The sequence below is a fragment of the Candoia aspera genome, chromosome 8 (assembly GCF_035149785.1).
Source record: "Candoia aspera isolate rCanAsp1 chromosome 8, rCanAsp1.hap2, whole genome shotgun sequence".
Classification (NCBI taxonomy): domain Eukaryota; kingdom Metazoa; phylum Chordata; class Lepidosauria; order Squamata; family Boidae; genus Candoia; species Candoia aspera.
The window spans coordinates 76,809,294-76,835,959 of record NC_086160.1 but is presented as its reverse complement, the minus strand read 5'-3'; the positions used below and the strand labels follow the sequence as shown (position 1 = coordinate 76,835,959).

At 53.8% G+C, this 26,666-nt stretch overlaps 1 protein-coding gene across 1 annotated transcript; it reads right to left on the bottom strand.

Moving 5' to 3' along the window:
• On the bottom strand, nucleotides 1–25,161 carry VAX2 (ventral anterior homeobox 2). Its single transcript, XM_063310758.1, has 3 exons — nucleotides 24,783–25,161; nucleotides 8,266–8,453; nucleotides 1–459 (listed from the first exon to the last, which is right to left on the bottom strand). Exons 1-3 carry the CDS (start codon nucleotides 25,036–25,038, stop codon nucleotides 1–3), a joined length of 903 nt encoding a protein of 300 aa, XP_063166828.1. The 5' UTR covers nucleotides 25,039–25,161.
• Nucleotides 25,162–26,666: the final 1,505 nt, after the last annotated feature.

Genomic DNA, 26,666 nt, shown 5'->3' with positions numbered 1-26,666 from the left:
TTAAGGGCTCGGCTTCTGGCGGTGCGGCGGACTGTCTTTCCTCTCCAGCCGCGCGTAGGGCTCGAAGGCGGACGGCCCCAGTCCGCAGCCGCCCGGCAACTCGTGCAGGCTTCCCAGGAGGGGGCCGCCGAAGCAGAGGGGGCCAGCGGGGAGTCGCGAGGGCGCGGGGGCGGCCGGGGAGCAGACCCGCAAGCTGAAGCCCCCTGTGGCGGGAGGGCTGCCCGCTCTGCTCAGGCCTGGGGATGGAGGCCCATTTCCTGGGTGGGCCCCGGCTGGCTGAGGACTCGGGGACAGCAGCGCCGCCGGAGGGGCCGGGACCGAGAGGCGCCGCCCTTGCTCCAAGAGCCTCAAGATGTTGCAGGTGGCAAAAGACTCGGAGCTGGAGGAGAGGCGTTTCTCCGAGTCTCTGCTCTGGTCCTTCTTCTGCTTGGTGCGCCGGTTTTGGAACCAAACCTTGACCTACGTCGAGAAGAGAAGAGAAGAGGTGGTCACCATAAGCTGTGAAGTTCTTGGCTCATTCCAGCTGCACTCTGCGGATCAGTTGGGTATCTGTAGACCTAAAGCAGCCCCATCTGTCCCTACAGCTCATTTCCCCAGACATAGAACTGTGGAGTTGGGGTGGTGGTCTACAAGGAGCAACCTTCTGCAATGTGTAGGAAGACCAATGATACCATCCCTGAGAGGTTCAACCACCCATGACCAGGTCCCTCAGGAACCTCACATGCCCACCACCATCCCTAACTCATGGTACGCAGAAGCCCTTGGGGCCTCTTTTAGCCCGGATGCCTACTTTCCTTGAGAAGATCCATTCATTCCCTGCAGGATCAGAGAAGCCATCCAAGATTAGACCCCCACTGCAACAGTCGTTATACTAACCACGGATATTGTGAAGTTCAGAAAAGGAGAATATGAATGAACTAGGATAACCATTATGTATGAATTACATACATCTATTTTTTAAAAAAATATCTAACCCAACTTAATCAACCAAGAATGACATAGTAATCAACAGAGGAAATAAAATACAATAGAGAATGCATTAAACAGCTGTTCCAAAACTTCACAAGTATTTTTACATTCTCCAATATGAACTTCACTCTTAAGGGACATGGAGAGGCCAGAGCAGATACAGAGGAGAGCTACCAGGAAGGTAGGGGGTCTGGAGGACCAAGGCTTTTGAGGAACAGCTCAAGGGAATAAGCTTGTTTACCTTGCAAAAGAGAACACACAGCAATCTACTGTACAAGATCCCAGATAGTGTGTGGAGAATCAGTTCCTCTTCCATCATTGTACTTAAGAGCACCAATTTGGGCTGCAAAAATCCAAACCACTGCCAGATGTCAGTGAAGAGGTAGGTTTTCTGCTGTTATCTAATGGTCATTCTGGATTTCTGCAGCCCAGAATGGGTAGCCATACCACATGATGTCACTTTTCTGCCAGCTAATGTGGGTCACCATCCATGGAAAATATCTCTTAGAGAAAAGCATCACTTCAAAATGATGGGGTGTTTATTCAGCCATTTCTGTAGAGCAAGGCCCACTCAGATCTCCTGGAGTCTTCATCCCCAGAGGATGAAGTTCACCCTTTGTTTATTCCTTGCTAACTTCAACTTCTTATTTTGAGAAAGTGCAATTTCATATCATGCCAGGAGGCACAGCTGAGCAAATACGAACACCTGTGTTTTCAAAAGGAATCTTGGGATACAAAAGAAGTTCTCCGTGCTTTCCTGGTTTTGGGAATCCCTGTCCTGTCTCAACTACATCCTTTCCCAGCCATTGCCGGATGGTGCTGTCCTGATTATGGGTGTGCAAAACGTGATAAGTAAAGTGATTGGTGGTGTTACGGAGATCGCAGGCGAGGAAGGAGGGGGCGCCTCCCAGGGGGAGAAACGCACTCACAGTGTGGAAGACTTTGGGTGCCCGGCCAAGAAGGTCAGGCAGGACCCGCCTTAGCGTTTCTGGAGTCTTTCCCTTAGAGCCTGCTAGTTTTGCTCAGTTTGGCAAGATTCTGTTTGTATGGTAGAAACAATAAAGACTAGAGCTTCATTCCTGGGTCAGCGTAATCTTGACAGGTAGAGTCCCCCAGCCTTGCTGTCCTCCCTCTAAGCATATCACCAGCCATCCACCAATCACAGGCCTTCAGCAGTCATGGGGCAGGATCAGCACCAAGATTCCGGAGGCTGCTTTGTGTACCTCTCTCCTATGGCCCATCCTGTCCTGTCACAAGTTGAATAAAGGTAAAAAGAAAAGAAAGATTCTGAGTTATGAGCAACACATGATTTCTCTCCGCGAGAATGAAGCCGATGAGGGACCGGACAGGAGGTGAATGCCCATGGAGTAGCCAATAATTAGCCCAGTTTTGATCCTACTGACTGCTGGTCCCTTGACTTCTCTCCAAGGTCCTGGATGGCAAACACTCATGGGTTTTATGCACCCTGGTGCTGCTCTTTGATGGTGTCTGAAGAAGGGGGGAAACATTACTTTAATGCTGGTGCAGCTATGGAGGACTGAAGCCTATCTCACTCCTGGCTGAGGGTGAGATGAAGGATGAGGGACCTGGCAGGAAAAATAGGTTTCAAGGCCTGTTTGTGTCCTGGTTAGGTCCAAGTTGGCCAACGGTCTCTCTTCTGTCTGCAATGGGTGAGGATGATGGAGGTTGAGATCCTACATATCTGGAGGGCTCCAGCTTGGGACCATTGCAAGATCCCTGATGGTTTCTGGTTTCTGCCCACCAGATCTGGCAGGTTGGACCTGCTTGGGTCCCTTTGGTGAAGGAGTGTCACCTGGCAGGTCCTAGGAAGTGTGACTTCTCTGCTGTGGCACCTATCCTATGGAACAGCCTCTCCCAGGAAATATGAAAGTCCCCAACCCTTCTGGAAGGCCAGGAACACCTGGCTTTCCCTGGGCACTAGAGCCGGGACATTAATGAAGCTCTGGTGTGTGTGTGTGTGTGTGTGAGAGAGAGAGAGAGATACCTTGGCAATGAGATTTTTAATAAGTCTCAACTTGATTTTTAAAAATTGGTATGTATTATGTTTCTACCTTTGTTTCCTGCCTAGTGTTCCACTTCCACTGGAAGGAAGGAAGGAAAGGAAGGAAGGAAGGAAGGAAGGAAGGAAGGAAGGAAGGAAGGAAGGAAGGAAGGAAGTTTTCTAGATCAGAAATCTAGAAGTTTACTGTTGTTCTTACTGAACAAAGCAATAAGTTGGTGTCAGGAAGATGATCTCGACAGCAATATACTGGAAGCATTGCCTAGGCAAAAGGGGCTGAAACATTTTTTAAGTCCTGAACAATGAGATAATACCCAGAAGCAGCTCATGCAGACACCTCCCGAATTCATTGGAATATAAGGAGGAAGAGGAGAGGTCCACCACAATCAGGCTTGCAAGATGTTATTATTGCCAGTCTCAATAAAAGTAGTTTTAGCCTTCCTGTGGTCTTGATTGCCTGGTCTGGTCTACCTGGTGGGGTTGACAGTTGGTGGTAAAATCGTCACCGATTTGGGATTTATAAGGCTAAAAATAGGTCCCGGATGACACCAATCCATGTGGCTCAGCGAGGTCTCAAGAGGATTGTGAGCGCTTTCCAGAAGGGTGAGCGATGCCAGAGAGATCTGATAACGCAGTAGTGGGGAGACAGTTTCTCTGAAGATGGAGCCTGCTTTCCAAACCTGGACAGTTCCTGGAGGTGGGGGGCCATGATTTGCCCCCCTTTTAAAGAATGGCATCAGTCTGGAGCCTTTCCTTAGCAGAACTCAGCCTTTGCTGGACCAACCCTAACCCCAACCCTTGCTCTGCTCTGTGTCCTGTCCAGTAACCAAATGCACCAGTGGGGAGGGCTGAAAACGTCCAGGATGCAGAGGGACTGACAGACAGACAAAGCCATGCATTACACACACACACACCCAAGCTCCAGGCAACCCCTGAGAGCCCCTCAGTGCTGATCACAATGGGGAGGGTCACCCGAACACCCTTCTGCAAAATGAGGAAGAAGCGTGCCAAAGTTCCATGGCGGTTTAAGCAGGAAAGGTGGATTATTTTCCAGAATGCCAAGGACTAGCATAGGACATTTTCGGTCTTGGGACAATGGCCCGATAAAGCCAGCCTCCTGTAATCAGGAGGCGATTTTGAGCTTGCCTGGGCTTTTTGGTGCTGATGGACAAGGTGAGTGGGGAAGTGCAGGCACAGCATTGTTTCACACACTCATCCATCCATGCATCCATTCTCGCTTCCCGGTAGGATCCCCCAGCTCCGTCTTTCTCTCCGTCTTGGCAGCCAGTGCCAAGAGGGGCGTCTTCCCAGGGCTTGTCCTCTTAACATGCTTGGTGGCCTGGGGCTGGTTTCCGCCCTCCTCTAGCTTCTTCCCCCAGAAAGAAAGAAATCCTATTTGGTGTTTCCAGCCTCACCTGGGGGGCCTGGCAGGGAAGGGGAAAGCCCCCTGCTGCCTTTTGTTTTAAGCCAAGCAGCTTCAGAGCCAAGCTGAAAGCACGCCCTCCCCTCAATTAACTGGGCCTGGATAGAGGGATAAAAGCACCCGGCCCTCTTGGGGAAGCACACTCACACAAGGGATGCACTCACCAGTGCCAGATGGGTGGGATCCATTTTCCCCCACATCCGGAAAACAAAAGGGGAACACCCACCTCCCACTAATTGCCTCTAATTGCAGGACTCCTGGGTCCCTCTGAATGGCCTTTGAAAGGCCAGTGATGTCAGCAGAGGAGCTCAAAGGAGATGCTTGCTCGTGGGGAGGGGAGGGTGCCCGGGCGGTGCCTTGGGCTGGCACAAGAGGTCAAGTTTAGCTACCCTCAGGGTCTGCACACACAGAAACACACTTTACCTGCTGCTGTACCCCTCTGGGATTCCAGGGGAGAGACCCAAACACAGCAAGAATAACTTCTGAGCAAGCATCCCTCCTGCCCTGCTGCTTGAGTCCTTGGAGCAGGGCTTCTCAACCCTGGCAGCTTAAAGACGTGTGGACTGCAACTTCCAGAATTCCCCAGCCAGCTGAGAAACCTGCCTTGGAAGAAGGCCCAGAGGGGGAGGTGCGGCTGGGAAGGAGCGGTCCCTGCAGCCGAGCTGAGCCTGCGGTGATGAGGAAATGCCTTTTCTGCATTTTGCTAAGTCCCCCCTGCACAGCTGGGCTCAGCAGGCCCTTGAACCTGCAGCAGCTGGCTTGATTTGCAAGCCCTGCCCAGCTCTAAGGCCGGAACCCGTGAAGCAGCAGCGTGTTAATTACAGGGCTGGGATCTTCCCAAATGTCACTGCCTGATCTCTGCAAAAAGATGGGGGGGGGGGGGGAGAGAGCAGGATTTTTAGGAGAAGAAAAGCACAGCCTGTTGGTGTTTCCTCCTTTCCAAGAAGAACCACAGTTGGAAAGAAGTACATTTGCCGGGCAAATGTATTTAAAGCTGTGTCTGAAGCCCAGGGAAATTCAAAACTAAATTGATGCTCCATTGTGTGAGTGTCGCTGGCCTCTTTGGCAGCTGCTACCATACATGCGATGGCCTCCCATTTGCACCCAAAACCAGCAGTGCGGGCAATTTCTGGCTGAAACTGCTGTCCCCCTTTGCCGACTTCTCCCTTCCTCCCCAAAGCAGATTTTCAGGGTTTTAAAATGGACACAGTGAATGCGGAAGTAAACAATTCACAGGCTGTCTCTGAAGCACAGAAGGGGGTGGAAAGGCGGATCATTTGAGGTAATGCTAAGTCATAAGAAAAGAAAAACCATTTTTCCTAGATTTCTGTGTGTGGGGTTGGAAGGGAACATCTGGCCCCCGGAGGTGAGATTAGCCCCATTGCTCCTGGCCTTCCGGAGGAAGTTGAAGACCTGGCTCTGCCACCGGGCTTGGGGCAGGGAGGAGAATCGACATACTTGGGGTTGGCTGGTGCCTTAAAGTGCCCCTTCTACATAATGATTGAAGAGATCATAGCTATCTGGATTTTAGCAGATGGGGTAGTCGAGAAATTGTTTTAGAGGGATTTTATTGGAATTTTATTATATATTTATTGTTTTATACTGTGAACCTCCCAGAGTCCCTCCGGTCAGAGGAGATGGGCGGTGACAAATTTAATAAATAAATAAATAAATAAATATTCTTAGGGCAACTGAAATATGTCCAAAATTTACTTTTAAAAATCTAACCCAGACTTAGTTTACTGCTCTAAAGTCATGCTGCAATATGAAATTGCATTATTCAAGCTTATTGTCTGAATGTATGCTATGTTAAATATTTATGAAATACAATGTTTTGGAACATCCTTTAGGGCAGTCTTGCTCAACCTTGGCAACTTTAAGGTGTGTGGACTCCCTGGCTTTGGGAGTTGAAGTCTACACATCTTAAAGTTGCCAAGATTGAGAAAGACTGCTTATGGGTAGCCCCCTCCAAATCCTATGCTTATCTACCCAGAAATGAGCCATGATGTGCATAGACTTAGAACATCTCTCAGCCTCCATGACGCCATTGATCCTAAGCCATTCAGGGCCCACACGGGCTTTGCAGCCTTCATCTCCCCTCCTAGAGGGGGCAAAGTTGAACCCTTTTCAACACTATAACTGAGGCTGGGAATTTACTCTTACAGTTTTCAAGAGTATGTTTTTATCCCGACTGGAATTCAAGATGCATTTTTGAAATCCGGGTCACTCTTGCTTCCTTGGCCTTGCTGGTAATTAACTCCACGGGTTTTGTCTCTCTGCCTCCCCTCTGACACTCTGCTCTTTCAAAGCAAGAAGATACTGTCTTCTAAGCCTGCATTTAGGAGTCCCATGTCTTCTTAGATCAGGAGAGACTGGCCTGGTTCTTGGTAGGGAGCTCCATGTGGTTCCTGGTCCCTTTAGCCAGAGGCTCTGGCATTCTAGGCGCTTGGCCATGGAGCTACCTTCTGCGGCCCGGTTCCCCTGTCATCCCTTTCAAAGCACTGCACCCAGGAAGACTCCCGTCCTCCTGGCAGGAAGAAAAGCACTTGTAATCAAAAGGGTGCGAAGACCCTCAGATCCAGCCCTGTCGTCTGGCCTTAGCAGCATCCCCTGCCAAAAAGATCAGGTCTTTCCCAAGGGGCACTGTCGACCCTACCAATGTCCATGGGTGGGCCAGTTTCCCCCATGTAAACCCAAGCAGTCGCAATCTTGGGGCTTACATTTGGCAAGCGGATAAAATGGAAACAGGAGCCTTTGCCTAATCTGAGGGGTTCTGAAGCTGATGGGCTACCAAATGAGTGATGGTGGTGGCTGAGAATCCCTCTAACCTACCCACCCCCCTCCAACACTTAGTCTATGGTTCTATTCGAGGGGAATAGGAAGCACCTTGTATCTGCTCAGGAAGGCCCTCAAGGGCCAAGAGACAGTCTGCTCACCCATCATGTGTTAGAATGGGGGTCTCAGCCCCACTAGGTAGACCAGACCAGGACATCGACTCCACAGGAAGGCTAGCATGACTTTTATTGAATTGGCTTTAATAACAGAATCTTGAGAGAGAGTCTGATTGTGCTGTTCCTCCTCCCTCTTCTGATATCCTGACAATCAGGGGGGTGTCTGCCTGAGCTGCTTCCAAATGTTATCTCCTTGCTCTGGACTTAAAAAAGTTTCAGCCCCTTCTGCCTAGTCCGGCATGTCTCCTGGCTGAAGACAGTCCCTGCTTTTCAAAGCCAAGCTTCTGCCTCTAATAGCCCCTCTGGCCTGGGTTTCATTTTTCAGCATCTGTAAGTAGCTGCTGAAGCTTAGGTCCGCAGAGGTTGTCAACAGCCACCAGAATGTCCAACAAGGGTCATAGCAATGGCTACAAATTGGGGGCCATACCTGCAGATACTGTAGGCCGGCTAAACTTCATGAATGAGCACACCAGCATCAAATGAAACAGCCCGTCATTCCCAGTCCCCATAGTTAAACGGTGGCTACTAGAGAAGGGGGCCAGATGCCACTGCTGGAAACATACATTGTTGCTGAAGTACAGCTGCTCTTCTTGCCCATTAGCTGTGGACCCCTGCAGCTGTCCTGATGTTCCAGACCATCAGGTCTTCTTTGGAGCACATCCCAGAACAGTGTTTCTCAACCTTGGCAACTTTGAGACGGGTGGACTTCAACTCCCAGAATTCCCCAGCCTGCTAATGAGGGCTGGGGAATTCTGGGAGTTGAAGTCCACCCGTCTCAAAGTTGCCAAGGTTGAGAAACTCTGTCCTAGAACGCTGGGGAGGCCCCAGAGCCTCTTTAAAAAGCCACCAGAGATCCAAGTCATGGAAGCCCAGGGTGAGTGGTAGCCCAGCCTCTCTCTCACCTGGGTCTCCGAAAGGTTGAGCTGCCTGGCTAGTTCTGTCCTTTCTCTGCCCACGACATACTGGCAGCGCTGGAACTCCAGCTCCAGCCGATACAGCTGTTCAGCAGTGAAAGAAGTGCGGGTCCTCTTGGGCCGGTCCAGATCCAGTCCTTTGGGAAGGACGATCTCCCGGATAGTCCCTTTTGCATCTAGAGGAACCAACAAAGACGGAGACATCAGTCCTGGTCTGAGCAACAAGGGCGCTGCTCAGTTCTCATAGCTAAAGCCGGCCCTTCCACCCACCGCTGCTTTGTTCCGCCGATCCAAAGCCACCATAGAATTGTTTTATGTGCTGAGGGTTCCTTTGCTTAAGTCGGTGCTGGGTTGGATTGCTTTATTCAGCAGGTGGAGGAGATGTTCTTTCAGAAAAAAGCTAGCTTCGGATGGTATAAATCCCTTTTCTCCTAGGTTCAGGAAATGTCTAGCTTTGGAAAACAAAGTCCGTCTAATTTCTCCCTGCTTTTCTTTTCTACCTGAGAGGCGACTTGTGCGTGTCTGCCTTTAGTCTCCCCGTTTGGAAAAAGGAGCCCCAGTTCCAAGTAATTGTTGTGGGACCTCCCTTTGAATGGCTTTGGCGGATTCCAGGCTTCGTCGGTAGAGCCTGGGAGACTTGCAAAAAGTGATATAAATCAACCAACTAGTCCATGTGAATTCAGTTTTGCCACTACTGTCCTTGATGTCTGGTATGACTAACTTCCCCTGGAGCAAATTTTCTTTGTAATTTTGTTTGAAAGAAAGAGGACTTCTAAATTAAGTAATAGCACTTTTAAATCCACAAACCAATATTGGATTAACGCAGATAAAAACCTCTGCCCTCCTCCCACATGGCAAATCCAGGGCAACATTTTCTCCTGTACATTTAATTCCAAAGATGCTCAGGTAAGTTGGGTTCACACAACACACTGAATAAACTAGACTAATAAAACTGTCGCTGAATTCACACTAGGCCCAAATCCAGAAACCACATTATAACTTCACATGAGAACCGCTGGCTGCTTTCCCCCAGTGAATACCACAGTTTTTAGACCCAGTATTTTCCAGTAATTTGGGTTCTAAACAAGGACCTAAGAAACATGGAGCTACTGTTGTTGTGTGTAGGAAGCAGTTGTTACTGTTATTGTTATATCATTGTTGAAACAAAGCCCGTTTGCTTAGCTTCTGCTGTAGTTTGGGTTTACCCAACAGTCCAGTTGACTGCATTGCCTTCAGATGGGCTGGACTACAACTCCTTTAATTCTCTACTGGCATATTCTTGCTGGTGAGAATTATGGGGATTGTAGTCTGACACATCTAGTGAGCCCCCTCTGGGAGGGCTGGCCAGGTGGGGGCCATTTCATCGCGCAAAAAGGCACTGGAAAGAGCACAGGGACGTGTCCCAGGGTGTGTGTGTGTGTGTGTCTCAGAGTGAGTCTTCAGCTAAGTCGTGAAGGAGGGAGCCGGCTGTGGGTCCCAGCCGTGGCCCTCGAAGAGGGAAGGGGGAGGCAGGCAGATGTGCAGGGCAAATCTGCTCCCTGCCTCGCCCAAAGAGACATCTGCTGGCAGGAATAGCGCACTGCGAGATCAACAACAAAAGGAAATCCCGAAGGACCCATTTTAGCTACCTGAAGCATTTTGCGGTAGCTTCTAAAAAACGTGTGCACCTTAGACCGCCCCCCCCCACCCGGAGCGTGGGCCTGTGAAAGACATCTGCAGCCGGAGCAAAGGTCGTCCTTCCCCTGCTGCTGTTTGCATGGCTGACCAGCCATCGGGGAGGTGCCCTGGACTTGCATCCTGCCTTGCAGAAGCTCCTTGGCATCCAGATTAGCTGACATGGCCTCCAAATCTCTCTCTCTCTCTCTCTCTCTCTCTCCTCTGTCTACCTGACTTCTTTGGTCAACACAACTCTGGGCGGCTCACAACAAGAATAAAAACCGAAAAGCCCATAAAACCAAAACTTGGTGGCTGAGTCCTCCAACACACCCAGCAGTCCCTGAGCATCAACCTGATCCATCCCAACCCTTGAGTGAAGAGCTCCCTGCTCGCTCTAGGATCCCTCTCGGGGCCTAGCTTTGCTACATGGCGATTAAATAGATGTTCTGACTTGGAGTTGCCACCCATCCTACACAGCAAGGGAAGGCAGGAGCGGAGTGTCGGAAGCACTGCTACCTCTAGCCCTCTCATGAAAAACCCTGGCCCGCATATGTGTTCCTTCCAAGGTTGTGCACTAAATAAGCAATTTCATGGAAGCACATAAAATGCCCCACCCCTTTTTCCATTGGCAAGAGTTCATGTAGGAGCCGGTTTGCTGTGGAGGTTCAGGCACCGGGCTAGAAACCGGGAGACCGGGAGTTCTAGTCCCACCTTAGGCACAAAGCCAGCTGGGCGACCCTGGGCCCGTCCCTCTCTCTCAGCCCTGGGAAGGAGGCAATGGCAAAGCACTTCCAAAAATCCTTGCCAAGAAAACTGCAGGGACTAGTCCAGGCAGTCACCAGGAGGCAACACTGACTCAAAGGTGTGTGGGCGCGCGCGCGCGCACACACACACACACAAATATACAGTACATGTAAAGGCAATCAAAAAGTCCAGTTTGCTCTCTTTCCCAACATCTGGATAACCTGGATTGTGGCTGCCATTGTTCCCAATCACCCTGTTCTACTACAAGTCACCTGAAATCTCCTAGGATATTCTTTATTTAAAATAAATTTTACTAAAAGTTTTACAACAAACGTGAAAACTAACACAAACTAATAAGACATAAAAGAAACAAAAGAAGAAAGAAATAAGAAGAAGTGCAAAAAGAGAGAAAAAGAAATAAAAAGCAGCAGCTTCCGATTCCTTCTGCAGCAAATATAACCACAGTTACAAAATTACCTCTTACTCTACGATTACCAAAAAAAGCTCACTTTTTTCTATTATCCAGTTTGTTTTCTAATCATGAAAACCACAAATCATGAGTGCATTTTGTTCCATTTAATGCAAAAAGTCTATAAGGGGTTTCCAGTCAACCATAAAAAATCTCCCAGGATATTCTCAACACGTCCTTGCCTTAAATTATTGGCTTGGTACCCCAGTTCTTGATGATGCTGGCTGAGGATGATGAAAACCGCATTCGATACATTTGGAAGACACTGTTGTACAGATGCCCAGCTTATACGTAAATTGGTGTGTGTAAAAACAAAACCAAACCTTTTAATTCACATCCATTACTTGGATGCTCAGCCTGGTTTTAATTGCCCAGCAATGGATTTGCAGCAAAGCCTCGCTCCTTCTCCGGTTATTGAAATGTCTAGCAAAAATGGCAAGACCGACCCCTACAACACCAATACAGCACTGGTAAGCGATAGTGGTGGCATGGCCACAAACCTTTTAAAAATAAAAGAGCTACAGCCCATATTTCAGTCAGGCCAGCAAGAGAAGTCAACCAGAGGCTGTGAAAGCCACATAGCCTTTCGCTGGCACGCAAGCTCACCTGGAAGGGCTTTGCTGCGCTGCTGCTATGCAAGGATGAGTGGAACTGCCTCCCTATTGGCGGAAGTCCCCATTCTGCTGAAGGAGCGAGTCTTTTTCTAAGCCTCTTCTCCAAATCTCCCCTGAGATCTGTCACGCAAGGTAAGCAGTCCCAAAGCTAAGAGGAACCTCAGAGTGGCACCCTATTCGTACTGGCTGGTCCCACTGGCTCCAGCGGTGCTTCTCCCACTACACAGCTAGGACAGCGGGGAGGTGGAGGGTTTACTCAGTGGGGTGGGAAAGCCCAGGCTCTGATCCCTGCTCAGCTATGGAAGCTCGTGGGGTGATTCTCATGGCCCGAAGTACCCAGCAGGGCTGCTGTGGTGGGGAAGACTAGGAAGAGGGACGATGCGTGTCCCCTACCTCTGAGATGGGGAGCAGTTTGCACCAGCTGAAGACGCCAAAGCTTTTCCTTGGGCCACAAGGGGGGGGGCAGGAAACGGTTGTATATTTTCTAAAAATCACAAAAGCAATTCCTCTGACAGCAGTTGAAAAGCGGCTACTGGAATATGGGCCAGCTTGGCCATTCAGCACCAACCAGCTGAAAGGACGCAGGTTCTGTACCTCGGCTGCGCTTGCAAGCAGAGGTTGACAATCTCCTTGCGTGTTGGAAAGGGGTTTGCCTACTTTTCATACATCCCAGTTTTATGATTCCAGATTGTTCGTAGGTCGTTTTTTTTTTAGGAAGAACTAAATACAGGTAGTCCTCAACTTACAACTGTTTGTTTAGCGACTATTTATTTATTTATTTGTCAGATTTCTATCACCACCCACCTCCCCCCTAAGGAGGGACTCTGGTCGGTTTACAATAGAAATAAAATTTTAAATTAAATACAAAACATATATAATCCATTAAATATAGATAAAAATATAAAATACAATAAAATCCAGATGGCAGTGAGGTTCTACTTCAGTCCGTGAATATAAAAGGGGCCATTCCAGGGCACCAGCCATCCCCAAGAATGACTATTCCCCTCCCCGCCACAGGCACGATGGCAAAACCAGGTCTTCAGTTTTTTACCGAAGTCCCGGAGAGAGGGAGCTTGTCTCACCTCCAGGGGAAGAATGTTCCAGAGGGTGGGAGCTGCTGCAGAGAAGGCCTGCCTCCTGGACCCTGCCAGACAGAATTTCTTACAGATGGGGTCCACAGTGCACACCCTCTGCCTGACCAGGTGGGGCGGGTCGATGTTATAGGGATGAGAGGGTCCCTCGGGTAACCTGGCCCCATGCCATGTAGGGCTTTAAAGGTAATAACCAACACCTTGAATTGGACCCGGAAGCAGACTGGAACCCAGTGCGGCTCACGCAGCAAAGGTGTTACATGTGCCGACCTTGGGGCAGCCAAGATTGCCCATGCAGCTGCATTCTGGACCAGTTGTAGCTTCCAGATACTCTTCAAGGGTAGCCCCATGTACAGCGCACCACAGTAGTCTATATGGGAGATGACCAGGGCATGAGTGACTGTTCAAAGGGCCTCTTGGTCCAGGAAAGGGCATAACTGGGGCACAACACGGAGTTGAGCAAAGGCCCTCCTGGCCACGACTGCCACCTGCTCTTTGAGCAGGAGTCATAAGTCCAAGAGGACCCCCAGATTCTGCACTGGGTCTGTCTGGAGCAGTGCAACCCCATCCAGGACTAAAGATGGTAACTTCCCAGAAACCAAGGAGCCATCAACCCACAGCCTCTCTGTCTTACCAGGGTTCAGCTGAAGCCTGTTGTTCCCCATCCAGGCCCCCACAGCCCCCAAGCACCGAGAAAGGGCAGTCACGGCATCACGTACCTCACCCGGGATGGAGATGTACAATTGAGTATCATCGGCATACTGATGATACCTCATCCCATGGTGATGGATGATCGCACCCAGCAGTTTCATGTAGCTGTTGAATAGGAGAGGAGAGAGAACCGACCCCCATGGCACCCTACAAAGGAGGGGCCATGGGCTGGATCTCTCACTCCCTATCACCACCGACTGGGACCGGCCCCGGAGGAAAGAGGCGAACCAGTGCAAAACTACGCCGCCCACCACCAACTCCCTGAGCCGCCCCAAAAGGATACCATGGTCGATGGTGTCGAAAGCTGCTGAGAGATCAAGGAGAGCCAGGATGGATGCACTGTCCCCATTCTGCTCCCACCAAAGATCATCCATAAGTGCAACCAATGCCGTTTCCATCCCATAACCAGGCCTGAAACCTGACTGAAAGGGGTCCAAATAATCCATTTCCTCCAGGATCCTCTGGAGCTGCAACGCCACTGCTTTCTCAACCACTTTCTCAACCAAACTCAAGACTGTTTGAAGTTACGATGGTGCTGAAAAAAGTGACTTGTGACCGATCCTCACACTTACAGCTGTCACAGAGTCCCTAGGGTCACATGATCAAAATTCAGGTGCTTGGAGACCGGCTTGCACTTATGACAGTTGCAGCATTCTGGGATCACGTGATCACCATTTGTGACCTTCTCAGCCGGCTCCTGACAAGAAAAGTCAATGTGGGAAGCTGGATTTGCTTAGTGACCACAGCAAAAAAATGTCATAAAATCGGGTGTGACTCACTTAACAACCACCTCGCTTAGCAACAAAAGTCCCAATTGTGGTTGTAAGTCGAGGACTACTTGTATTGTCCTCAGTCTCCCTTGGATGAGAGATCAAATCATCCCCTGCTATTTCACATTGTGCAAAATCCTCCGCCCACTAAGCTACATCCTAAGTGAAAGAGTACAGAAATAATGGGGTCTTGGAAGGATGAGCTGCCCTGAAGCAAACAGAAACAAACAAACAAAAAACAAAAAAAGTGCTATCTGCAAAAAACAAGCTGTTTTTCTCTTTGATGGTCTGACTGTCAAATGCCACCTTAGGCCCATAGGCAGCTACAGAGCAAAGCGGGGAGGAAGTTGAAATGCCTTAGAATCGCCGGCAATGGCCTGCAGCCTTTGTAGGGATAAAGGCCAAGAGACGCCGGAGCAGGTGGGGCCCGAGTTTCCTCTAGGATCGGCCGGAGGCACTGCTGCAGCAAGAGGCAGCTGGACAGGCCTGGGAGCAGAGGAAGACGCACCCGAGAGAGCCAGGAACCAGGCAATGCCGAGCCAGGGAGGGGAAGAGAGAGAGAAAATAGTAAACTCTTGCGTAGGTGGGGAAATCAGCTAGCATTCCTAAATGATGTGGTAGATAAATAAGCACAGGAAGAGGGAGAAAGTAGCGCCTAAGCCCCTGTTTCTCAACCGTAGCAACTTTTAGGTGCATACACTTCAACTCCCAGAATTCCCCAGCCAGCCATGGAAACCAGGGAAGGAGGAAAAGGAGGCCTTGCATTTGGGAGGGACGCCAGTTCCCCCTCCTTCCAGACAGACGGTTCAGCCCTGGGCAGAGCTTTGCTTCAGGCGGGGTTTCTTGAACAAGCCAAACGGGATGGGTTGCCCCGTTCACACAAGCCCAGCTGTGCAGTCCCGCTGGACCCGTGCAACAGCCCGTGGCCTTCAGAGGTGGCTTCCACCAGACCCGCAACTAGGGTCTGTGTCACCCAGGGCAAACATGGATTCCATGCCCATTTTGGCGCCCCCCCCAGCACTGCACCCAGGGCACATGCCCCGCTTGCCCCCCCCCCCCCAATTGCAGCCCTGGCTTCCACCCTTTCCTCACACCTCCTGGAGCCCCTGTCAAGCAAGGCCAGGCAGAACTGGCTGCCCTGATGCTAATCTCTGCCCTGCCTCTGTTCCAAATCCCTGTCAAATGGGGTCCCTCTGCTTGGTGAGCGTGAAGGGCAAAGGGGCGGGTCTCCTCTGGCATCCCCCGTCTGCGCATGGCCAGCCGGCAGGGAGAAGACCGCCCAATCAGGCAGAGCAGCAGGAACAGAGAAGGGGGTCTTCCTTCCTTCCTTCTCTCGGCTGGCACCTTTGACCTTCTCACCAGGCTCTGCTTGGGCATCTCCTGGGCTAAAGTCATGCAAACCAGAGACCAGGGCAGAAACAGGGCAATACAGGTGCCCTCTTGAGATGCCAGCAGGAGCCCAGGGGGCCCGAGGCAGTGGGTTGGAGCTGTCCTACAGGTTGGATTTTCTTCTCTCTCCCCCTGCCTGCCCCCACCATGCCCCCTTCGGCAGCTGGTCTGGCCGAGGACAGGAGGGGGCAGCATAACCTGCAAGTGGCTTCTCCCTCCTCTTCCAGGACTCTGAATATTTGCTTTGGCAGAAGGCTGTGGCAACCCCCTTCTGAAGCATGGTGGAAAATGCAACTGGGCTGTGTCCATGCAATCACCAGTAGTTCCCAGCCCTTTTCAAAGGAGCCTTTGAAGCTCCTAGCTGACCTTGCCTCACCTTCAAAACCTAGGGAGGTCTGAGCTGGTTAATACTGGGATAGGAGACCACCAGGAGATGAAGCTCTGCCCATCAACTTCCTTGGAACCGTTCTAGCACAATGGGAAGCTTCTGTTTGGCCTTGGGATCTTTCTTCACCCCTCCGGTTCTCACACGCCTCTTTTCAGAGCAAATGAGCCAACCCCCACCCCACCTCACCAGGCAGGGGCTTTCAATAAATCCAGGTTTAGCTGGGGGTGGGGCTCTCCTCCCCCACTCCTTCACACTTTTTCACAAAAAGATCCTCAACTTGCCCTCCTCCTTCAGACTGGGGGGCCCTTGCGCAGGAGAATTTCCGGGGTTGGCTGGAGCCCCCTGAAGTGGCAAGTCGCCCGTTGCTCTGGTCACCAGCTGAAGCACGACGCCTTGTTGTCCAGTCCAACCGAAGGCCACCTTTTGAGGGACACCCTCCGCCTCCAGGGCCACCGGAGCTGCACGTGTGGATTCCCGCTCTCCAAGACAGCGGCTGAAGGACGCGTCAAACCCCGGGGGCACCAAGGAAGGAACGGAGGAAAAGCAGACCGAACCGAACCCAGGGGGAATGCCGCCTTCCGGTTGCAACTCCCTTTCTCCCCCATGGTCTTCTCTTCCCAGGGAACCTTTGGCTCAGAAACTTGGCAGAGAAAAGCTGAATCTGAAGTCACCTAGAACGAGTCGACTCCCGGCATCTTCATGGCCACAGCGTTTTCTTGACGTTGGTTTTCTTGCTATTGTTTCCTTCCGGAGTTATTTTGTGCTTTTCCAGCCCGGCCCTGGGTTTCCGGGCGGTTTCCCCTCCGAGCGCCAACTAGACCTACAAACGCCATCATTTGCAGGGAGAATAAACGGCGCAGAGGTGAAGGTTGGCTGCTGGACTTTGCGTGGCTCCGTGCTCATATTAAAACATTTCTTAGATTCATAACCTGACTTTCATTCAGGACTTCAAGGTGATGTTCCTGGTGCATCCTCTACTCCCCTCCGCCCGAAACAACCCTGTGAGGTAGGTTGGGCTGCCCGAGGAAACTTCCTGGAAAAAGTTAAACGTTTGCTGGTTCTGTTGCAAAGCTGCACGCGTCCTTTGAAAGAGGCCCCTCAAACGAAACCCCCGGGGCCGCGAGAGGGGGGCAGGTCAAAATGGACCAACCAGCGGCTCCTTTTTGTTCCTGCGCACCGATTTCTCTTCTTTTCCCCCAGTGAAGCGAAGTGACTGTGCACACCTGCCCCGTGGAAACAGCCCAGATCACCTTCTGGAGCAGCCCCAGGCCTGGAGACCCCCAGCGGCTTCAGGGATTCCCAAGGGCCGGTGGGCTTCCTGGCGCTCCAGATTCCTTTGTTGCTGTTCTTGTTTGTGTTGTTATTTACACGCAGATAGTTCTCACTAGATTGATATTTTTGACTACTGGAAGGATCGGATAGTCAAAAATACCAAACCCAATCAGAACTATTTGGTATTATTATTATTATTATTATTATTATTATTATTATTATTATTAACTATATGTTGTCGTTAGGATTATCCGAGTGAGATGGGCGGTTACCAAATTTGAAATATAAATAAAATAAAAATAAAAATTATTGACTTTATATAATGTGCTGACTATATGTTATTATTAACTATTACTGTAAACTATCTGGTATTATTAACTATCTGGTACTGTATTATACCTGCGTGGTTGCTAAGAGTCAACGCTGGCTTGATGGCCCATAATCAATCAATCAATTCTTATTAACAACAATGATTAACTATCTATAATTCTGATTTCGATTTTTACACCCGTTTCTCCGCCGCGGAGGGATAACGCGTCCGGGACGCGGCGGGTCCGAGACCAGGGAGCCCCGCAGCAGGAGCTTTCGACGGGGTTTCGAAGGTAAGTGGATTTTGCAGCCTCCCCCCCAGCGGATCCCCTCGTCTGGACCGCCGAAGTCCTGTGTCAGCCGGCGGCCAATCAGACCGACTGAAGCGGGGTGGGGGGTGGAACCTGGATAAAAGGGGTGCTCCAGGAACGGGTTTCGCGTCAGCTCCTTTCCTGGACTTCTGGCCTGGCGGGCGGCCGTGGCCGGTCCGTGGGCCTTTTCTTTAGCAGATCTGAAGGGGCCCAGCCCGGCTCGGCCCATCCAGGGGGACTTTGCTGAACGCCCGTTAAATCCAAGGGAAAAGCGAGCATGTTAGCCAGAAATCTAGACGCAACCGGTCCCGCTCCACACCGAGTCAGTAATATCCTGTAACACATTCCTCGAGTGAGAAATGCGAGAACCCTTCCCGGGTCAGCTGCCCTGTGCCGTCTTGGCGAAGGGGCACATGGGCTGGCTTTTCCGAAACCGCCTGGCAAGAAGGGTAAGTCAAATGCCTCCTGTTTTACGAGGGAAAGATGCAACTTGTCCCTTCGCAGGGATCTCCCAAGGGCCTGCCGGCGCAGTCCTCCTTGTTCGAATTCACACATTACAGTAAGTAAGTTTGGGAATAGATTTCCTTGTGGTCTCCCATCCAAGGACTAACCAAGCCTACCCCTAATTTGCTTTAATTTTCTTTCTAGGCAGAACCACCCTAATCTACCAGGTTCAGGCAATCTGCACCAGCCTGAAGCGAAGGATCCACGCTTATCCGTTTCAGATTTGAAGTTTCTCTTGGCCTCTCAAGGCTCTGGGCGTTCACGGCAGGCCGGGGAGGGAGTCCAGTTTCCCAGGACAAAAGCGCAAAACAGACCCGCTGCGCGAATCCCGTTGAAGGTAATGGCGAGAGACGCGTGTAGGACTGGTTCATGGTTCATAACCGATGACAGATCCCCGCGCTTAATTTTGAGCGTCTTCTTTAAGCGTGTGCGATACACCACCTTGTAAACGGGGTATATGACACACCCACGTACACAGATACCAATAAATCTTTCGTGGATGTGCGTGAATCTGCATATCTGGAAAATACAACACAATTCCTTGTATGTAATCAATCGATTTTCAAAAAAGCGCCTTTCACATCGAAATATCTACAGCAGTAAAATCTCTCCCACGTCCTTCTGCGTAGGGAGATAGATGCGGACACTCACGCGCACACGTGCGGTATAATAAGCGTGCAACGTATTTTCATTCAAACTGGGGAGATGGGAAACAGCCGCCCTAGTGTTTCCAGTTGCTGCATCCGCGATCTGGCAACATGATTTATCAGCGATCAGAAATAAATTAGCGATCGAAGAATTCCAAATGAATTCAATCGTCCTTTTCGCCAAAGGGCGGGGCGAGGGGCTGAAAAGAGCCCCCACGCCCCTCTCTTCACCCTGTAATATTTCATCGCTAAATAAAATAAATAAATAATCTATATTTCTCTCCGCGTGTGCACATATATTGGTATATCAGGACAAACCGGCAAGAAATAAAGAACGCGGGGAAAAGGGTAAAAGACCAACTCTTTGAACCAAATGGAAGATATATACACACGTCCCGCGCACCGCCCCCAGTTTTGGGTCGACTCACGCTTTTTAAAGAAAACTCCGGAGCTGAAACCCTTCCAACACCGACATCGTGCCACCAACCATCGAAAGGAAATATTTAGTGCGGGGGTCACGATTTAAAAAAACGAAATGTTCCTTAGTTTTGTGAGCATTCCACCAGAGAAAAGGCCACCCCAAATCCTCACTCAGGCCTGGATTTCGAATCTGAGTGGAACTTCCCCCCCACACCCTAGGAATAGGCCGCCTCGACTGAGAGCTGCCCCGGTCAGGAGCTGCCCCCCTAAAAGACCCCCATTTCGTTACTCTAGTTCAGGGCTGCGAATGGCGCCGGGATATAAAAGGAAACGAATCCCGCCGCTTTGGAACGGGGTAGCGGAAAGATCTCCTGCGCAATACCTGAGGCGGCTGCGCAAAAGAAGGACCCCTGGAACCGGGCTGCAGCTGGGAAGACCTTCTGGAGGGATTGTATTCGGGGGTGGAAGAACCGAAGCGCGAGTGTGTCGCTGTTGCAAAAACCAGGCACCTCGATCGATTCTCCCTAATTCTCCCTAATTCTCCCTATCCTATCTGCGAAGGAAGGAAGGAAGGAAGGAAGGAGGGAGGGAGGGAGGGAGGGAGGGAGGGAGGGAGGGAGGAAGGGCCTTAAGACGGAATTAAAGTTTGCCAGAAATGTCAAGATAGAAACGTATTTGGCTCAGAAGAAAATGCTACCGCGGATATTTGCAGCGGAAATGGCCTTCTGGTGCTCTTAAGAGAAATTCCAGGTGGTTTCGGAATCCCGAATCCTCCCACCGAGAGACGCGGTTGTCCAGAGGGCTGAAGAGGCCCGCAGGGAGGGAGGACAGCGTGGAATTCGGCCCAGGAGTCCACGCCAAGGCTGCCTCGTGCCCGCAAGAGCGGCACCGATTGGCGACCCTCGCCGCGGGATCCGCCCTCCCCGGTCACTCTGCTTCGCCTTTGTTCCTGCCGAGCCTTTGCGGGGAAATGGAGGAGACCGGGTGGGCTTCGGATTCAAAGGGTCCCCCAGCCGAGCCTTTTGCCGAGGGCCGGAGCCCCGGTCCGGCGCAGTCTCGAAAGCCTCGGGGAGGGCGGGGGCGGGGGTCCAGTAGCGATCTTCCGGGCGCGGGAAGCGGCCCTCATTTCTTGGGGTGTCAGTCTGTAGGAAGGAAGGCCAGGCCACCCCACAGAAATGAACGACGCTTGTTTTCCGGGGCAAACCTCTTGCCGTTTTCGGCGGCGCCCAGTGCCGGCTCGGGTCGTCGTTTCGTTTTCTGCGGGTCCTTGCGGCTAAAATAAAGGAGCACAAATTTTTAAAAAATCGAATACGGCGAATCCCAAAGCCAAGCCCCTTCGTACCGCCACTCTTCGAACAGCGTCAGCAATGAAAAAATGTACTGAAATGTGTTTTCCCCGACCCACACATTTGTGCGTAGATCTCGCGGCGCCCACATTTAGCGCAACGTCACCCGCAGCGGATCCCCAGCGCGGCTTCAGCTGGGTCGGCTCGTTCGAACCCCGCAAGTCGTTGCGAGCGCCCTGGATGCTCTTGGCCAGCCGCAGCCCGTCCCGCAGAGGCCCTTCCAGGACCGGGGCCTCGGCCCGCGCCGCGTCTCCTTCTCCTCTTCCTCGCCGCGTCCTCCTCGCCTGGCCTGCCCGTTTTCCCCGTCAGCGGAGGTGCACCACCAGTGCGCCTGGCCAGGCAAGCCGCCCAGGAGCCTGGCCTCGGAAGAGGCCCGGGAGCCGCGGGAGCTGGCCTTTCCCCAGGCCTGGCCAGTCGTAGCCTCTTGCCTTCGGGAGAGCTCAAACCAGGCGCCGAGGCCCGGCAAGAGGACGGTCGTGCTGCAGAGGAAGGCGCGGGGCAGCGCTCGAGGGCTCGGGAAACCGGCCTGCTCCTTCGCTCTGGGAAGGGAAGCTCTGGCAGTCTTCCGGGAAGGAAGAGGAACGGTGAAGAAGGAACCGGGGAAGCTCCGGAAGGATTTCCAAAGAGGAAGGAAGCGGGGCCTGGCAGCGCTTTTGGGGGAAAAGCCGCGGAGTCTCCGGGCTGCAGAAAGGAGAGGTTCGCGCTGAATGGGAGCAGCGATGTTTTGATGAAATTTATATCGAAAAGAAACTGTGTAAAGACAGGCGGTTTTGCCGCGCCCGCCAATGGCTATCCGAATGAAAGAAAGGGGAGGCTGCACACCCCCGCGCGCGGGCTTCCTCACACACCTCCTGCCGATGAAGCCCCGTCAGGGCGATTCCCCTGGATCGCTCCCACGGCTGGGATCTGCCCCACCAAAACCGAGGGGACGATCGAATGGCTGAACCGCCCGATCCGCGGACAGATTTCCGAAGGCTGCCCAAGGGCTTCCTCCAAGGCAAACGGCTGCAGGATTTCAACCGCGAATCGGCTCCGAAGCGCTGCGAAACGAGAATACAGAGTTTTCGACTGAACATTTTTAAAATTATCAAAGAAGCCAATTGTTTTCAAGGGGAGGCGTAGAATAATTAAATAACGATTGGGTAGGAGACATCAGGCAGAGCTGGGGAAATTGCAGAGAGCAGAATCTAGCCCAGACGACGCACTTTGGGTAAATTGGAAGGGCTTGATCGGGAGAGCAGGGACAGTCCCGTCGGTGTTCCCAACGACGACGCCTTCATCTTGCCTGGCGATCCAAACCAAGGCTCGCCCCGGAGTCGGAGGTGATCAAATCCGGGTCGGGCACTTAAATCTTAGGCCGCCTTCATCAGGAGCCGAGGCCTTTTACTTCCAAGTAAACACGTTTAGCGGTATGCGACGGAAAGGGAGAGACCAAGGCCGCAATAGCCGCGACTCGGGCCTAAGCGGGGGGGCGAAGCCTCCTGCGGAATCCTGCCTGTCGGCGCCCCAAAGACCGGGGAGACGGTGGCGCGGAACGAGCCCCTCCTGGAGTCCCGCTCGCCGGTTTCTCGTGGGAAGGGGCGCGGGGGGGCCTGGCTTGCTGCTTCCCTTCCTTCGCCGTGCTCGCTCCAGCCCACCGGCCTTCCTTTCGGCGGCCGGGCAAGCCAGCGTTCGCCGGAGGAGCGGAGGAGAAGGGGAAGGCCCGAAGGTCGGCCTGAAAAACCGCCGCGGGGAGCCCATCTTTAGCTGGAGCCTCGGCCAACTATTTCCCCTTATAGTTTCCCTATTCCGAGGGGGAAACGGATAGAACCGGAGGAGGCCTTTGGCGCTCAGGAAACCGCCGGGAGGCCCGCTTTCCTTTTGCACAGACAACAGCGGGCAGCAGTTCCAGATACGAAAGGACACGCAGGGGCCTCTGCAAAAGAAATCCTGCGTTCCGTCCGGTCGGTTCCTTTCCTTCTATTATAGTTGGGCAGCTAATAATAATAATAATTAATAATAATAATTATTACTATTGTTATTGTTATTCCGGCGCCTCCTTGCCTTTCAACGTGCTGTACTCCACACACAAAGGGCACATTTTCAGCCCCGCCGTTCTCCCTGGTTTCCTTCCCCATTGGTGTAACAGTCGGGAAGAAAATTAAGACTTCCCCGGTCCACACTCGCATCTCTAAGTGAGGCCCCCTGGTAAATCTCTCATTAAACGGAGCTTGTAAGTCGGGGTGGCCGAGAAGGACTATTCGGGGACTTCTTGGCCTTCTTCTGCCCTTCGGTCGGCCCCGGTCTGTGCAGCCCTTCGCGTCGCCTTCAGCAACCGCAGGGGTCCAGCCAGCAGCCCCTCCGAGCGCCGCGGCCCCCCGGAATTTCACCTGAGAGTCGAAGGAGGCAGAAAGAGCGAAGGGGCGAAAGACAAACGTTAGTCTAGCGACCCGGTGGCCGGGCGACCCCGGTGCGCTAAAGGCCACGGCAGCCCCACTCCGATGACGCTTCTCAAGGGCGGCAGGATAGAAGGAGGCGGAAAACCGTCCCAGGTAGAGGAACCCAGGTAGTGGGCCTGGGAAGAAGACTGCGAGGGGACCGAGAGCCCCCTTCCCGCGCAAGAGACCTCCCTCCTCCTGCCGCCAGATCCAAGCCATTCTTCTTGAGAAGGCCTGCCCGCCCCCCCGGATCTGGAGAGCCTCCCTTTCTCCGAGGCTGCCTTGGAATCACATCCTCTACCGGAACCAACTGCCAGGACAGACCAACGGCTGCCTCGCAAAGCCCCTTCGGTAATGCCGTTAAGACCAGCAACATCCTCTCTTCCACCCACCCTCCGCAAGCTGGGGTGCTGGACTCCCGTTTCCATCCTTCCCAGCCAGAAGAACCAGGGGCTGCCTCTGCTGAGGATGATGGGGAGTGTGGCACAAGAGTTTTCAAAAGGCGGCGGACTGGGGAAGGCGGTTCGAGCCCGGGGGGAGGGGGGCATATGACCTGGGGTGGGGGCACTTCTCTTCGTGACTCCCAAGCGAGTGGGGGAAGAGAACCCCGCGCTGGACTCGCTGAGGCCGCGGTGACGCGGTTTCCCTGCGACGAGGCTGGTTTGAAGGCCCCTCGGGCCACGCGCGCGCCAGGCCCCCTGCCCCAAAGCCAGGGCGGGGTGGGGAGGGCAGATGTGGGCAAGACCGCTTTCCCCAAATCGCCCCCGCTTTTCGGGCTGCGAAGACGACCCAACACACGCCGCCCTGTAAGCTGCTGGGGAGGTTCTAGTCTCCATCACACACGCACACACGCGCGGGAAAATCTTCGCCTAAGAAGCATCCCCTCTGTCCTCCCTCTCCACCCCACCCCCGAAAGAAGCGCCGGCAGAAAGCCCGCCTGGGCTGGCTGCTCTTCGCCCGCTGTGCGGAATCTGGCGGGGAGGGCCCCTGAACGGGGACCTAGACTGGCTTGGGACAGGGACCGGCGGCTGAGAAGCAGGAGACGGAGAGGGTCGGGGACGGGGGAGAGAAGGCTACCGGACAGCGGAGCCCGAGGGCACTCGGATGGGGCAGGAGGAGGGGCCGGGGGGGTCTCCCAGGGGAGAGCCTGGGGGTCGCACAGACCGGCCGAGTTTGGAGACGAAGAAGGCTGGAAAAAGCGCGGCGTTAGCGGAGCGGGGGCGGAGGAGGGACAGCCGACCCTCACTTTGCAGAAAGGGGCGGTGAAGGGCACAGTCTGGACGGGCTTTCGGCGAGATGGGAGCAAAAAGTGGCTAAGTAGAGAACGCGCTGCTGTGTGTGTGTGGGGGGGGGAGTCTAAACATGCCCGCCTACCTCTGGAGTTCTCGAGTAGCGAATATCTAAAGCGAAGCCAGACGCGGACTTGGCCAGCTCTCGCGGCCCTTACCTCGCACCAAGATCCGGCGGCAGTAATCCGTTTCGCCCGCGGGGGACTGGTTGCCGGTCTCCGAGGCGCACTCTTTGGAAGGGCCGCTGGAAGCCGACGTCCCCGCCGCCAGGTCCCTGATCTCGCCGCCACCTCCGCCGCGTCCCTTGGCGCTCTCCTTGTCTCGCGCTGACTCGGAGGGGCCGCCGGGGTCGCCCAGGAGGAGGGCGCGTCTGCCAGAGCCGCTGCCCCCATCGCTCATGCCGGGGTGGAACATGGGCGTTTTGTCTGCAAACCCCTTTTCCCCTCCCCACTAGTTTGGGTCACCAATGGGGGACCGGGAAGCCCAGGGGGGCGGCATGGTGCCAGGTGAACCTCTGCCAGCTTTCCCGTTCTGGAGGCCTCCTGCTCCCCCTAGATTTGTTTATCCGCCCTCCCAACCCCAAAGTCACGGGGCAGAGTTCCCCTAGAACCCCCTGCTCGGTTGAGGAGCTGCAGAACCCGAGGCGGGAGACCGAGAATCCCGGGGGGTCCAAACTTCTGCGCGCCCCCCGGCCATTTCTTTCCCCTCGCCGGTTCCGCGAGTCAAACTTCTCCGGTTCGGCCGGCCGGCCGGCGCGTTCCTTCCGCCTCCATCCTGCGCTGCGCGCCTGCCTTCCTCCCGCCTCCGCGCCGTCTCTCTCTGATGAGCGAAGGGCCGAGCAGCCCAGCGCAGGCGAGCAAGCCCTGCCTCTCCCGCGACGCCTCCCTCCCCGCCCCCGTCACAGCCGAGCCGTCCAGGCTGGACGATCCCCGAGACTCCGGTCGCGACGGGGGGGGGGGGAGACTGGGGGCGGGGGTGTTGAGGCCAGCAGCCCGCCCGCGGCCCGCCCCTTGCGGTCGGCCCGCCCTTGCCTCAGAAAGCCTCCCCCGCCCTGAAGCTTGGGGGAGGGGGCGGGAAACGAGATGCGGGCGAGGAGCAGAGCCAGGCGGCGGCTACACCCCCGCACGTAATTTCCTGCTCGCGGGGCCTTGGCCATTCATTCATTGGCGAACAAAGAGCCGCCGTTCGGCTCCCGCACACCTTCCCCCGTCCCCGCGAGGAAGAAGAGGCGACCGGTGGCCGTTGGTCCCCCCTGTTACTTCCAGGGGCCGGGAGGCGCCCAAGCCCGGCTCCACTGGCCCAGGGTCCTTCGCCGAAGCCCGTCCGCCTCGCCCGCTGGGGAAAAGTGGCGCCGCTGCCGCGCTAACAGGCGCTGCTTCGCCGGGCTGGAAGAACCGACGGCTCGGAGCCACAGCACTCCCGGTGGCCGGTCCGCGATTCAGGGCCCGTCGGAGCAGCCCCGGCAAAGCGCGTTGGTCCTCCCACCCCCACCGCCGTTATCCGCCACTCAGGGATCCAGGCCCGAGCAGCCTCTTTCCAAACCACGGAGGGTGGGGGCTCTTTCCTCCCCTCCCTTCCATGGCGAGGCTGGGTCGGGAAAATGCGGCGCAAAGGGATGCCACGGCCGGGCCGGCCGGGGACGACCTTCAGGGTCCTGGAGCGCCTCCCCGCTGTCACGGAGCCCACCGGCCCGCTTCGCCCGCGTCTTTCCCTGCTGGAGCCGCTTCTTAGTCTAATCAGGCCCAGCCAACCAATCGGTTTCGCGAGGAGGGGACGGACCCTCGTTCACACGCTGGTCTTGCATGGGTTGGGAAACGAACCCTTTTCGACTGCCCAGTCTCGGGTGGAGAGAGACCGGCTGGCCCAGAGTCACCCACCTGGTTTCCGCGCCTAAACCAGGACTCGATCCTGGGTCTCCCGCTCCTAGCGCGGCACCTTCCCCCCTGTACCGCGCTGCCTCTTGGGCCGCGAGACGGGGACAACCAGTCGTCTTCCGTGCCGGACGGGAGAACTCTGCTGCCCTGCGCCGAGTGTCTGCGGGA